At 51.4% G+C, this 14891-nt stretch overlaps 4 protein-coding genes across 4 annotated transcripts; 3 read left to right on the top strand and 1 right to left on the bottom strand.

The window, feature by feature from the left end:
* Positions 1–1700: 1700 nt before the first annotated feature.
* On the top strand, positions 1701–5157 carry BKA67DRAFT_542269 (uncharacterized protein; the record flags this gene model as incomplete). Its single annotated transcript, XM_046101083.1, has 2 exons — positions 1701–1915; positions 2043–5157. The coding sequence occupies 2 exons, from the start codon at positions 1701–1703 to the stop codon at positions 5155–5157; spliced, it is 3330 nt and encodes a 1109-aa protein (XP_045951239.1).
* A 2740-nt stretch (positions 5158–7897) lies between these two features.
* BKA67DRAFT_542268 (S-adenosyl-L-methionine-dependent methyltransferase) lies at positions 7898–10243 on the top strand (the record flags this gene model as incomplete). Its single annotated transcript, XM_046101082.1, has 1 exon — positions 7898–10243. The coding sequence occupies one exon, from the start codon at positions 7898–7900 to the stop codon at positions 10241–10243; it is 2346 nt and encodes a 781-aa protein (XP_045951238.1).
* Positions 10244–10750: 507 nt separating this feature from the next.
* On the bottom strand, positions 10751–12134 carry BKA67DRAFT_596106 (pectin methylesterase family protein; the record flags this gene model as incomplete). Its single annotated transcript, XM_046105258.1, has 3 exons — positions 10751–11302; positions 11399–11619; positions 11681–12134. 3 exons carry the CDS (start codon positions 12132–12134, stop codon positions 10751–10753), a joined length of 1227 nt encoding a protein of 408 aa, XP_045951237.1.
* Positions 12135–13235: 1101 nt separating this feature from the next.
* On the top strand, positions 13236–14870 carry BKA67DRAFT_528166 (polygalacturonase; the record flags this gene model as incomplete). The annotated part of the gene is made up of 5 exons (XM_046098927.1): positions 13236–13666; positions 13811–13982; positions 14030–14536; positions 14592–14693; positions 14748–14870. The coding sequence occupies 5 exons, from the start codon at positions 13236–13238 to the stop codon at positions 14868–14870; spliced, it is 1335 nt and encodes a 444-aa protein (XP_045951236.1).
* Positions 14871–14891: the final 21 nt, after the last annotated feature.

The following is a 14891-nucleotide window of genomic DNA, read 5'->3' as shown; positions in this document are numbered from 1 at the left end:
TCCATGCATCATGACCAAGGTTTTCAAAGCAGTATAATGGTATCTGGCTCAAAGTGCAGGGCTTTGATCAGGCCTGGGTTGAAGGATGTGCGACCAAAAGTCCTATCTGATTCAGACGATCTCGAGGCCCGACCATATGGATAGGGAAAAAGAAGTTCAAGAGTCATTCGTCCTTCTGCTTATTGGGGGGGAAGAAGGTCGTAAATGTTTGCCGGGTACATGCTATAACCGTTGGACAGTCATGTTGGCGGTAGGTGACCTGAAAAAAAGTCGAGCAAAGCATTATGACGCCCGATCACTGCAACAATGCGTTTGCATAGAGGAATGCAGAAGACCGCAACAGGTAATCTAGAGCTGTGAGTGACGTATAGGATGGGCAATTGAAGCAAGACCCTGGCGGAGTGATCGGTCTCTGACAGGCAGGGGGCTTGAACTGGACTAATCTGATAGGTCGTCGTGGAACATGCAGATTTACATATGGGAGAGAAGCGACATGGTTGATGGCTTCCGCCGATCATTTGAGATCTTTTTTCCATGTACAGTCGAGACAGCCTCTATTGCTTCCTTTCCTCCAAGGGCCGGGGGCACTATGCTGTATGCTGTATGCTCCATGCTCCATGCTCCATACCAGCGCAGCACTATCTCGACACTGCCATGTCCTCCTTTCTTTTGCAGACCGTTGTTCTTTTTTGGGCTCGAGCTATATCGCATCAGGCAACCACGCCAATATGCACTAACGTTAGTTGCTTGTGCAAGCGGGTTTCCAACGCGACACGTGCTAGAGACGCTTTATGACGCAGTGAACAATTCCAACGAAGGACAGGTATTACAGTGCGCAGTGGTCGCTTTGTTTCGACTGGTGTATTCGAGTATCATGTTCGCTACGAGGTGCGACAGATACAAAATGCCAGCGTCCAGGCCCGGGTGGTCGAGAGCTTGAGGTCGCTGATGGCAATGGCACCAAGAAGGGCAGGCTGTCGCAATCATAAAAGTAATAGAAATTAGGTTTTGGACCTTTGAACTTTTGGACCTTCGTCTCGCTTGGCGACAAGCAGTAAGAAACGGTGGCCCTCCTAGAAATAAAAATAAACCTAATAATAAAGATAAAAGGATTACTTTTGCCTGCCAGTCAAGCAAGTATCCCGCACGTTATATCACAGTACATTGCATGGGCGACGGAGCTCATTTCTTGCTGGCCAAAATGGACTTTGGGTCGGGCAATTTGGGAACGCATCGCTTGTGGTGATTGTAATTGCAATTGTAATTGTGGTTCCAACCTGAACAAGGCTCAGGGATCATTAAGCGAATCTGACGCCAATCTTGTCAAGTCCAATTAATGCACTGCACTAAAGTACCCCCCGGGCGACTGGTGATTAAGTAGGTAATCCCATCGGACTGTGCCATTTTGGCTCTGTCTTTTCGGCTCTGCCTTTTCATCTCAGCCGGGAGACTGCCTGACTGACTAAACTTGGCAAAGGTGCCACGACTCCGAATTTATTTACCCTGACCAAGCTGATCGAATTAACTTTGCCAGCCCACCAACAAACAAACCAACAAACAAAACACACTCCGTTCCGGTGGAATCGCCGGCAGGAGACGACTCTCCCTCGTCCTCGAGACCTTGTCTTTTCTTGCATGGGACGCAGCGTTTTGTCGTCGTCATCCTCACTGCCCTTCCTCGTTGATTGCGCACCGGCGCAATGAACGCCATCCAGCAGAAGTGCCGCCCAAAGCACCAGGTCCTTGTGCTGAAATGTTACCCCCGAACCACCAAAGGAGCGGTTGACGTCAAGCCAAACTCTAGCGAGCTGAGCTACCTGCTGTTCTACGCAACGTCCCGCCGATCCAAGATTCAAAAAGTCGGCAGCTTTCTCGAGAAGAAGACGGCCAGCGACGTATGGCGGCTGAGAATTGGGTATGTGACTAGGCAAACACCATCATCCCGTCCTCCCCTGCCCTGCCCGGCCCTGCTCGATTCTATTGTTCTCCGCAGAGTCAAGTCTGCTGCTGCTGCTGCTTGCTGGAAGCTGACCACAATGCAGCAATGTCCAAGTCACACTACAAATCATCGCCGCACTGATCGAAAAATCCCCAAAGGACCTGCCCTTGTTTGCCCAAAATGTCATCAAGGTGCTCAGTCTTGTCTTGCGCTCAAACGACATCACCATGGTTGAAGCCTCGCTGCCGACGTTTGAGACATTCTGTGAATACCACGACGCCACCTCGCTGTTTGCCGACCAGAGCTACGTCCGCCAATACGAAGACATTGTGCGCGCGTATGCTACCTTCGCATCGACTCGTCAGACCCCCGGCAAGGGGACACCGAGCGAACCCGTCGCCGTCAGATGGAGAACCGCCGGTCTCACAGCCATAAGGAGTGTAGCCGAGTCTGACGCGTTGGCCTCGGTAGCTGGTCGCCAGCTCGACGTCATCGTCCCAATGATCTTGGAGAACCTCTGGACCGACAACGACAATTTCCTTGACGTCCTGATACACCGCATGGAGGCCGAACAGAAGGGTGACGCCAGCACGCTGGTCCGCCGCCGAACGAGCGTCTCGACCGTCAGGACTACCGAGGAGCCTGGCGACACCAACCCCATTGCCTTGTCTGGCTCAACCGCCGATGCCGACGCCCTCGCCGAAGAAGAGACTGGTCTGCTTGCCATGCAATGCCTGAAGCAGATCTTCATCGTCCCCAACCGAGCACAAGTACATGCAGCCACTCAAGCCCTTCTCAAATTCATACACGAACGAGTCCAGCAGAAAGAGTCGGTCGTCAACCCTGACGAGAAGGGTCGGGATGGTGGCTGGGCCATCAAGATCTACGGACTGGCGGCCAAATGGGCCCCGGTACAAGACCGATATGTCATTCTCGTTACTGCCTTGGATGCACTCATCCACGTGCAGCCCACGGACGAGAACCTGCGCGAGCAGATAGTGCTTGTGGCCATCATGAGCTCGTTGCTGCGCTCCGATGTCAATCTGATTGGCCTGAGCATCATGGATGTGCTCTTGGGCCTGGTTCAGCAGATGAAGAAGGTCATGAAGCACTCGGGACGCCTCAGCCAAAGGAAGGAAGAAGCTGGCCCGGCACAGCCAGCCGATTCTCAGCACGGTGAGCTCCTGGGCAGGATAGAGAGGTGCATCGGCGACCTGGCAACCCATGTCTACTATGCCGATCAGATCTCAGACATGATATCGGCCATATTGCTTCGCTTGAAGCCGCACCCGAGCACAAATACTCCGACATCGCCAGTGGAGAGAGCAGAAAACCAACAGGCGCCAGAGACTTCGGCGGGGACATTGGTCGATGACCAGCAGCTGGATAGCTTCTTTGCATTAGACCTTGCCAAGACAGCTGCTCTGAGGGCGATCAAGGCCATCCTCCTGGTCGCTAATCCTAAAACCAAGATCAGTGGGAATGTCAGCCTCACCAGGAATAAGGTCCCCATCCATGTGTGGGAAGGCACGCACTGGCTTCTGCGCGATCCAGATGGCCACGTGCGCAAAGCATATGCAGATGCGGTCATAACGTGGCTCGACCGTGAGACGACTAGAGCAGATCTCCTTGCTCGGGATGAGACCCCCAAGCCAGCCAAGGCTCACAACAAGGATGTCCCGCCCTCTAACTTTGCGAGAACGGCTGTCTCGAACGCCTCCGGACGAGACAAGTCCGCAAAAGCACCTCGTTCTCATTTTTTGCAATTGCTGCATCTGTCCATTTATGACAATGCATTGCAATACGTCGAGTACGAAACGGACGTTGCTTTGTGTCATGCCTTACTGGCCAAGCTGGTCGACAAGCTTGGCGTCAATGCTGTTCGCTACGGCCTTCCCATGGTCTTCAGACTCCAGGAGGATATCCAGGAGGCCGAGACACCGCTTGACAAGGTCAGACTGGGCGCTCTCTGCCATGGATATTTCTGGGCGCTGACGGAGAAGTTTGACTTTGACACCTCAATCGTGGGTCAGGCCGTGCAAAACGAGATCGTCAGAAGGAGGAGCAAGCATTTCTGGGTCGAGGGCATCCAGGTTCCTCCACCGTTCCTTGAGTTGATTGGTACACCTGGCACTCATCGGCCGCAGCCTAAGATGCCTGTCAATGAGGTCGAATTCGAAGCTTTGCTGCCATTTGACGATAGGATCACCATGGTGGAGTGCATATGCAGTCATTATCAGCGGGGTGAGGCATCGCCTCCAGTGAGTCCATCTGCTTCGCCGGGGCGATCGTTTACACTACCCATCTTGAGCTCGAGCCTCAGCTCAATACCTCCAGCCGAGACAGACCGGGAACTGCCAATCAAGTTCCGGGAAGATATGTTGACTGAGTGGACAAGAGAGGCGGCTGTTATTGCGCTTCAGGAGGGTAGCAAGTCGGCATCTCTCAATGGTTCCAAGACCAACACCACCATGACCAGAAACAATCGCCTGGCTGTCCACATGGCCAATGGCCACCCTCACAGCGGCGCGGGATCACCAGTAAACAGCAATCACAACTTGAGACCGGCGTCTCATGCAGGAGGACTCGGCGTAGGAGGGTTGCGCAAGTCGAGCGTTCAAAGCCGTGTTTCTGCTCGAAGTAGTTCAACCAACAGGGGTGTCGGAGTCGCCTCTGTCGATCAGCTGAAATCGGTTCTCAGCGGAGACGGTCCGCGGCCTCAGACGCTGCACACGGTGCGTGATGACGACAGCAGCGACAGTATAGCCAGCTACGATTATTCACCCTCGGAACTGTCCTTCAACCCCAACACGGGCGATGCGGTGGACCACCACGCAGAATTTGGTGTGGCGCGCTCCAGGTCTAAATCACGAGAGCGTAAAGGGTCCGGTGGTTCAGGTGGTCCTCTATCGTCTCACCCTGCCAATGGAGACGATGATTCAGATAATAGCGTACCGCCTGTTCCTCCGATTCCAGACTCTGTCGGTGGAAGTGCGGTGGCGACTAGTTTCTCTCGACCAATGACTGCTATATCGACGAAAGACCACGCATACAAATCTTCGAGGAAGAGCATCAAGAGCCGGGGTGGCGAAAGCGTCGGCACCAGCGCCTTTACGGACAGTGAAAGCCCAGCCTTTGATCTGCAGTCCTTACTCAAAGGGATTGACAGCAAGTCCAGGGAACACACGTTGGGAAATCTCACCAAGCCACCATATTGAAACATGACACTAGGTCTGTTGTACTGATAACGACTCATGGTGGCACCATGGCAAGCAGCGGTTCAGCAGGGGAAACCCCCCCTTTTTCAAAGAGGGGCACTACATGTACAAATATAATACCAAGCATCGGGACGGAGGAAGCATACACGGGGGACACAAAGATGACGATATAGGAAGGGCAACTTTCGAACTCTGAGATGGTTATTTATTATCCTCAACGAGTAGTTGTACACAATGTTTGTTTTGTTTTGTTAGTCGCCTGATAGGCAACAAGCGGGAGCTGGTGCATGGTGTTAAAAGTTGGGACCAAGTTCATGTTCCGTCTAGCGAATGGGGTAAGATAAAGAAAAAAGTCGTATATTCTGGAAATCAATGGTTTTGAGGCACATCTCGTGATTGGAACCCAGTCGTGCTAAATACCCGAGTTCCTCGGAGCATTAATAAAACAAAACGTACTGGCTAGTTAAAAGGGCATTGGGTCCTCGTTCCCTGATATGGCTGTAGTTGCTTGTCTGCTTGCTGCTTGTCGACGCTTGGGCAACTGTCAGATCGTTATTACCCAAGTGGTCAAACACACGGCATATCTCGTACTTTTAAGGATTTTCCTGCTCCTGATTCTTATGGGATATACTACTAGTACCAGGATATGGAACACATTTCGGAGATATATCATCATAAACACCATTCTCGTCGATATTTTGTCTAGGTCTATCGGACGCCATTGCCGGTAATATTATTTATTCAAATATAGCCATCATCTTCTAAATTATGCTTAGTTTTCTGTAATAACAGCTTAGAAACCTGTACGTACATGCGACTTACCCATCATACATATCTCTGAATAACCGCTCATTTACTTCTTCTTATTCACAAATGAGTCCGTAATAGAGACTAGACCAATACTTTTGTTAGTGATGGTAAAGGCTTAAGCTGTAGCTGTAATCTAGTAACATAACATATATCAGCTTCCATAACTGTTGGTTCATGGTACCGCCATTATTCCATGCAATCATTTCTGCCCCTTGCCATTTTATTACCAGCTGCTCAAAATCTGTATTCCAGCAATCAATGAGAGTTTGAACCCTAACTGTACTAGAAGCACCATAAACCGTCTCATCCAACACCTTCCTACTATTGCAACAGCCCACCTTCCATCTTCTCTGCTCTCGTGCAGTTGGAAGCTACCGGAGAATATAAGAGTAGTAGCTTTTCAAGCTACAGTTCACTGGATCAGGCAGGAGCTTGGGCCACAAGCACAAGTATATAAACTCAGTCCTCGTCCTCCATCACCACATCTTCTTCCCCTTCCAACAACACCCACCATGGGGATAACCCCTTTCCCTTAACTGCCAAGTAGTGAGGAGACCTTCTGGACAATCCATGACTGGTATGTAACAAAGCTTTACCGCATCCCAGCCACTTGCGGTGATCAAAGCCTTTCAGGCAAGCGGTTCACACCAGTCCTCAAAGGCTCTCTGCCTGTCACTCTCCCCAACAAACACTCCCTGACCCAATCGCATCCTTGTGTAATAGTTGCCTTTCCAAGGGCAGCATCTTCAAACTATTTTGATAGTATAATACATATCTTGCATGGTTACCATCCGGCGGAAAGCACCACATCCTGCAGTGTCAGCATTTTCAAGCTCTTCTGCCATCTGCAACCACAATCATACCATTTATGAACAGCAGCTTACACTCTCTAGTAGGAATGTCGTCAAGGAGCCAATGTCACTGCAGTTTCCTCTTTCCTACACACTCTTCTGAACAAGATCACACGATTCAGTAGTAACTTCGTTGAGCACTTTGTGCCACTGAAAGCTCTTCCTATCACATTCACGTACCTGTGAACAACCTGAATTTTCCGGTGGTAACGACATGACGTTTGCCTGCCATTATCAAAATTCTTGGGAAACTCTTCACAGTTGCATGATATTCTTGAACATCTTCTGCCATTGCGGCTTTCCCCTCCTGCAACTACCTTATTGTGAATAGCCGCACATCTATCAGTGACAGCATCATCAAGCACTTTCAATCACTGCAACCACACTCATCACAGCGAACACCCTTAAGTGGTAACAACATCATCGAGGTCTCCTCTCCAACATAAAGACCTCTTACCACTGCGAGTCTTCACATCTTGCAGTCGCATCTTTGTGCACAACCCCGCCATCCATCATAAGTAGCTTTCTCAAGCTCCCCAAAGACTCTCACCACACAACTCCGGCAACGCACACCCTCCAGCAGTAACTTCGTCAATCGGCCCCTTTCACTGCACCGACTTCACCTCGAAGAAGGATCTCGTTGTTCGACTGTCATTGTCAAAGACTCGTCCTCCACCACTACCGCCATCCTTCTGTGGCATGTCGCTCTCCAGTGGAAGCTTCATCAACCTTAACTGCCCACCATATTGCTAGCTGGTGAAGTGTTTTCTCGGGCTTCACTTCATCCAGCTTATCGAATCGCCGAGTTGAATATTTGTTCACACATTTTTTTTCACCTCCCCCTGAAATCGGCGATCAGAAGGTACATTCTAATCTGCCCAACATCTCATTATCCATCAAAGTCGGCGATTGGAAGGTAGATTCTAATCTTCACCACTTGCCATAATTCTCTAAATCGGCAGTTTTTTAGGTGAGTGTCGTCTATGCTTCTTCGACACTGGTACAAAGAGGCAAATTCTCGACAGTCCACTAACATATCCATAGCCAACACCAGGAAATTGTGCAGTTCACAATTCGACATGGACAGCCCCGACCCCTCCGGCGGCCACTCACGTCACCCACATCGCAGGGTCGAGGATGCTGACTTGGGGAGTGTCGCCTACTTCAATGAAATCCAGCAACGTACCCAAGACCGCCACAGAGAGCGAGTTGCCCAACACAGAGAGCAGACTGGCGACCGCGAATCCATGCCCGCTGCCCCTATCATCATTAGGGACGATGAGGATGACGAAGAAGACGTCGATGCCACGGTCAAAAAAGGGATGGATGACGACATCGCTCAGAACTTTGACATTGCTGAGAACTTGGATATTGATGACTCCAACGTGGAGAACTCCGAAGATGACGATTCAGACATCAACATGAATGACGCTGAATTTGACAGCGACGACCCTAACGACCTCGACTTTGACATCAACAACCTCGACATTGACATCGATGACCCTCATAGCGTTGATGTCTCCGATACTTTCCCCGATGCTTCCTCTGATGATTTCTCCGATGCTTCCTTGGATGGTTCCTCAAATGGTTCCTCTGATGATGCTCCTGGTGTTGTTGCTGGTACCCATGCTGGCGCTCGTTCTCCTACTCGTGATAGCGCTCATGCTGGTGCTCGATCTCGTACTCATGCTGGCGCTCATGCTAGTGCTCGATCTCGCACTCATGCTGGTGGTCATGCCAGTGCTGATTTGAGCATCCGCAACCCACCAGTCGCCATTGAGGAAAGGGTCTCATCATACAAACTCCGTTCATCTAACATCATAATCAGAATCGGCGATTTCATCGAGACAGGTCACCAGCATGATTCGTTATACAACGGCCGCTTCATGCTTGTCAAGCTCATTTATGTTGGTAGTTGTGGCCAAGTGATCTTCCGTGGTATCCCTTATACCCGTACCCGCAATCTATGTGGCATGGTTGAAGCTTTACGCAACGAGTTGGTCGAGATCATGGACATTGATGAGAACGATGACCGTGATTGGGACGAGCAAGCCCAAGTTCAAGTCGCAGCTGACACGGTTGAGCGCAAGCGTGACTTCAGGGTGACCAACACACAATGGCCTGAGAAAGCCACCCAGAGGATCTTGTTTAATGGAAACTTGGATTTCATTGAAACCTACGGACCTGTGGTTTGCCGTTGGAGAATGGTGACTCATTACCGCACGGCTGCACTCCGACAAGTTAAGAGAGCCATCGGTCGTACCTTGTATCACCTGCGTGAGGACGACCTTGACGACCCTTTGTACGCTCACCTACCCATTATGAACCGACCCCGCGTTCCGGAGGAGACAAAGCTCAATAGCTGGCGAGGTGCCAAGGCTCGCGGTGGTTCTTACAACAACGGCTCCATTGGCCATGGCGAAATTGATTTGGACGAGGACGCTGCTGCCCGTGAGCAGCCCTTTGAAGTTGCTAAGGGTCAAAAGTACACGTTCGCTGACATATTCTGTGGTGCTGGCGGTGCTTCATGTGGCGCCCGGGCTGCTGGTGTCAAGGTTCATATGGCTTGTGACATCGATGAGCGCTCAGCCGAAACTTATCGCATGAATTTCCCAGAAACGACCATGCACCTGCGAAACGTCAGTGAACTTATTGGTGACATGAGGGTGAAGGATCAGCGCATTGATATGCTGCACATTTCCCCTCCTTGTCAGTTCTGGTCACCTGCCCATACCTCCCCAGGACAAGACGACAATGCAAACAGAGACATCCTCTGTTCTGCACATGACATTATCAACAAGTTCCGCCCACGAATTGTAACAGTGGAGCAAACATACGGCATCCTATATGGCAGACACATGCAGGCATTCCATCAGCTCCTACTATGCTTTACTTCACAGGGCTACTCCATCACCTGGCGCTACATCGTCCTGGCCGATTGGATGGTCCCGCAACCTCGAAAACGCCTTGTCATGGTCGCTTCATGTCCTGGGGATTTCCACCCAGTTCTTCCTGAACCATGCCCAGTTCCTCCCACCGTTAACTGCGTTCTCTCGGAGAACATCCACCCCGATTCGACTCATAACGACCCTAACCAGCTTAATATTAGCAGTCGATACCCCAGGCCTCCCTGGAATGGCAACGGAATTTTGCGCAATTCACTAACCTGTAATTGCAATGATTCCAAGAACTACCACCCCTCCGGCCTGCGCCCCTTCACGGTGCGCGAATATGCGGCCCTACAGACGTTTCCCGGGGACTATTGGTTTGTGCCTGTCGTCTCCCACGCCAAGAAGCAGGTGGGCAATGCCTTCCCGCCCATCGCCGTCGAGTATTTATACGGCCACCTCCTGGAGCAGCTCCGGGAGGAAGACAATGTCTTCCTCCCGGGGGAAGACGGCGAGGGCGACGAGGACGACGAGTAGTTGTTTTTGTGTGTGTGATGGGAGTGGAGGGGGGGGGAGCGGTTAATTCCCCAGGGTTTCTCCGGGCCTTCCCAGTTAGATATAACCAATAAAAGAGAGTTTCCTTGGGAGAATTCCCTTTCATTATGATTTGTGATTTAATCATGTATAGCTTATTAATCGTGGTTTTTTTTCTTTGTTCTCTCTTCTTACGCATCATTGGTATTATTAGTGCCCCAATCGGCTTATGAAAATTGTCGCCCATTTGAGCGCTTCCCTAATCACTCGTTGATTCTCTCATTAATTTTATAATTCAAAAGCGGCTTTGTCGCTCATATCGTTACGTTATGCTTCTGTGCGAAAACTCTGTAAGCTCTTACATAACTCCAAAGACTGGAATATTTGTACACATATCTACTTGGTAACATCGGCTTTCCGATTACATTATTCATACGTATTCTCCCCGCCCAGCAACCCCAAAACCGGAGGCTTCCTCCCCTGTGCACTACCCTGCCCTACGCTGAGCCATCAGCGGTGAATCCAGCCCACATTCGGCTGCTCGCCCTTCTCCGTCATGAACACATCCTCGGGTGTGAGAAAGGGTTCCGCGTCCTCCTGGTCGAAGATCTTAGTCACGTTCCCCGCTGCTGCCTCGGCCGCCGCGTCGTAGCCAGGGCCGTAGACGTCGTAGACGGCCATGGTGGTGTTGACGCCGATGTTGCCGTTCACCGCACCGGACCAAGGCGTGTAGCCGGCGGGCAGGATGCTGGCGTCGAAATACGTGTTCGCGAACAGGCTGCGGTGCAGGGCGTTCCACGGCCGGCCTAGAGAGCACCGGTCCACGATGGAGGCTGCGATGCTCGTGTTGGCCGCCAGCACGGCCGAGTCGGCGATGTACACTCCGTACTTGTTCTCGAAGGTCGTGTTGGTCCCCTTCCAGGCCGTGATGCCCCCGCCGCAGCTGCGGAGCGAGAGGGTTGAGTTGCTGATGTACAGCGTGCCGAAGCCGTAAAGGAAGTCGGTCTGGCCCGCCACGATGCTGTCGTGGAAGTAGGCGTTACCGAGCTTACCGATGTAGATCTGGCGCCATACGTTAGTGTTTGGGTCCGATGGAAAGATGGGCTGGTAACTTGTGCGCATCAAGCAGTGCTAGGATGTTATGGGTGGGCTACTTGCGGTATCCTGCCAGCTGTAGAACCCGCAAGAGTAGAAGCCGGAATTCGCGCGACTGACGCCTAGGGCGTGGGCGGGTCCGTTCGAGTACGGATACTGCTCGTTCCTGAAGTCGATGTTGTAGGCGCTGAAGTCGCTGCAGCCGAATGGCGTATCGTCCGGCACAGCAAAGCCGGTTGGACCGGAACCTGTCAGTGTGGCATTAAGGGTAGGTCCAATGGTCACTGAGACACCTAAGTCAGCTGGCAATGTTCGGCTGAAACAGAGGCAGATACGGCCACTTACAGACACCCGTGTACACGTTGTCCGTGAAGGTCTTGTTGAAATTTGCCGAGTTCCAGTAGATCTGGACATCGTTGGCGTGCGCCTTGTCCGTCGCGTTGGACCCGTACACGTTCGAGTACGACTCGTTTCTCGCCGGCTTGTCCGACTGACCCAGCAGCGTCAGCGGCCCCTGTCTCGTCACGTTCAGCTGCTCCGTGTAGATGCCGGGGGCGATCAGGATCGTGTACGCGTCCGTGTTGTTTGGAACGGACGCGATGGCGGCCTGGATGCTCTGGAAGTCGGCGCTTGTGTCGTTCAGGCTGACGTACAGGGTACGGTCAGGACATCCCGACAAGGGGTTGTGTGTCTTTCTCTGGCATTCTGCGTACGTCTGCGACGGGTAGGTCTTGCGAGATGCGGCAGCCAGTGAGAAGGCCGACGCGGCAAAGACTACAAAATTGCTAAGAGACGGCATCTTGGAGACCTCCTTTCAACAGTGTCGCGCGGCAGAAAGCTAAGCTGGTTGCCAAGAGATAGTGGTTTTCCCCCGGCAGTGAAATCAGGGTCTTTATAGCATGCGGCGGTATTCATCGTTGCTTGTCATAGAACAAGCTCAAGTGCCAAGCTTTCTGGGGTGCACGCGTCGTTCCAAGGCACTGGGACCCATCATGTATATTAAGTGGAGATGAAGGGACTATTTCTCCACGAAAGAGAAGTCGGCAATTGGAATGGAGCTAACCTGGTTAACTTACATAGTCGACTTAGTTGACTTGACCTGGTATATCGTTGACCCAGCGCCGAATGGATAAACCCTACCAAGAAAGATTAAGCAGCGATAGGAGAAGGAGGGTATCGAATTGTAGACAACCATCCGACGGGCACTTCCCATAGATTCCTGTAGATAATTTCTACGCGGGACAGACATGCTGGCGCAAATAAGGACAGAAAAACGAACGAGTGAGATGCACACCACCTCGGACTCTGCTTCCACTTCTACTAGCGACGATCTCCACTTCCCCAAGTTTCTCCAATGTCCCCTCAATTTAACCGGCGGGGCCGAGCTAATGATTAATTACGTCCAGCATCTTGAACATGCGGGGAAAGGGACGGGATTCTCCAACATCTCCCCCATGGCGATTGCGTCTCCTTAAATCAGCTCCTGAGCCGCGCTCCACGCTCGGTAGGAAAATGATATACAAGCATGCAGGATCAGGGGTAAGGTTGCTTTGGCTCCACCGATACCCCGGACGCAAGAGCTGGTCAGGGCACCTCGGCCGGACTGCCGAGCTACTTGGCAGCAGGAATAGCTTTTGACTGACGGAAAATCTAAGGCGACGATCTGACACCCGCAGTTGATGGCAAACTTTCTCAAATTTCAGGGGTCTCTTTGGGGCTCGGAAAGTTACTCCGGATTGCCAGGTAATGCTTGGTTAACGAACGATGGTAGGCCCTCCTGATATAAAGGAACAGCATGCACATCTAAATCTATATGCATTAGCTGTTTAACCTCCAGCCAGAGAGCCAGTTCGTTATCGCCAGAAGTTCTCACTCTCAACCCGAGGTAACAAGGCTCACCATGTTGTCCAAGACCATTGCCGCCGTGGCCGTCGCTGCTCTAGTGACATCGGCCCAAGCAGTGTCGACCCTGGGATCGAGGAGTCCCAACACAGGTAAAGCCTCCATCACCAGACCCAACACCAAGGCTCATCCTCACAACACCGGCAAGGCGCATGTGACCTCTCCTGCTCGTACGAAGGAATGCTTTGTCGTCCCCACCGGTGGCGATGACTCTCAGGCATTTCTGGCTGCCCTCCACGACTGCAACAATGGCGGCAAGGTTGTTCTGGACTCGAACTATACGATCGGTTCCGTCCTCGACCTGACGTTCCTGCAGTCTGTTGATATCGCCATCTCTGGCAAGCTCACATTCACCGATGACATTGATTACTGGACAGCAAACTACTTTACATACGATTTCCAGAACTCCACCTCGTTCTTCAAGCTTGGGTAAGTGATTTCGTTGGATTTGACTCTTTTTTTGCACGAAGTTTAGAGGCGAAGCGCGTGTTGTAGCCACGCAGGACACACTGGAAATGTTATATACAGTGTTGATGTCAACAAGAACCAGCCGCTAACACTAGAACCCTTTAGCGGAAAGGACGTGAACGTATATGGTGACGGCGTCGGGATCATCGACGGCAACGGCCAAGCATGGTGGGAGGCTTTTGCTAAGAACGCATCGCTCCTGCGACCCATTCTTTTCGTGACCGATGGTCTGCAGGGAGGCAGTATCACCGGACTGAACTACATCAACTCTCCTAATGTAAGGGTACTCCAACATGCATGAATTACTTTGCTGACTGATCGCAGTGGTTCAATCTCATTGCGAACACTTCGGATGTTCTCATTAGTGACATCACTATCAATGTTCACGCGGTGAACGTTTCGGCAAAGAACACAGACGGCTGGGACACGTATCGAGCCGACAGCATTGTAATCCAGAACTCGGTCATCAACAACGGCGACGATTGTGTCTCATTCAAACCGAATAGCACCAATATAGTAGTCCAAGGCCTTGCCTGCAATGGCAGCCACGGTATTTCTGTCGGCTCGCTGGGACAGTACCCTGAAAAGTACGACATTGTTGAAAACATTTATGTCTTCAACAACAGCATGTCCAACGCCAGCGATGGAGCCCGCATCAAGGTCTGGCCTGGTATCAACTCATACAACGCCCCTACCCTGAGCGGTGGTGGCGGCGCTGGATACGTAAAGAACATCACTTATGAGAATTACTACAACTACAACAATGACTGGGCGATTGAAGTCAACCAGTGTTACGGCCAGTCCAACAGGACTCTCTGCCAGCTGTTCCCGGTATATTTTCCAGTGTTAGTGAAATAAAGCTCTTTGTAACTAACTCTGATTACAGTCAAACATGACCATATCGGACGTTTACTTCCTTGACTTCTGGGGGACAACCTCAAAGAAATACGACCCCAAGGTCGGCACACTCGTATGTTCTTCGGAAAAGGTATGCTGCCCCAAGACGTCTGCTTCCATGAAACATGGCTAACAAAGCCAACAGCAATGCCAAAACATTGTCGCCAAGAACATTTCCATCACTCCCCCGAGTGGCAAACCTACCCAATGGGTTTGCAGTGGATTTGATACTTCTGGATTGGAGGGATTTGATTGCGTCACATCTTAAGGAGTTAATACTCAGTAAATA

The sequence above is a fragment of the Truncatella angustata genome, assembly GCF_020726525.1.
Source record: "Truncatella angustata strain MPI-SDFR-AT-0073 chromosome Unknown BKA67scaffold_13, whole genome shotgun sequence".
NCBI lineage: Eukaryota > Fungi > Ascomycota > Sordariomycetes > Amphisphaeriales > Sporocadaceae > Truncatella > Truncatella angustata.
This window is presented reverse-complemented; position numbering and strand designations above follow the sequence as displayed.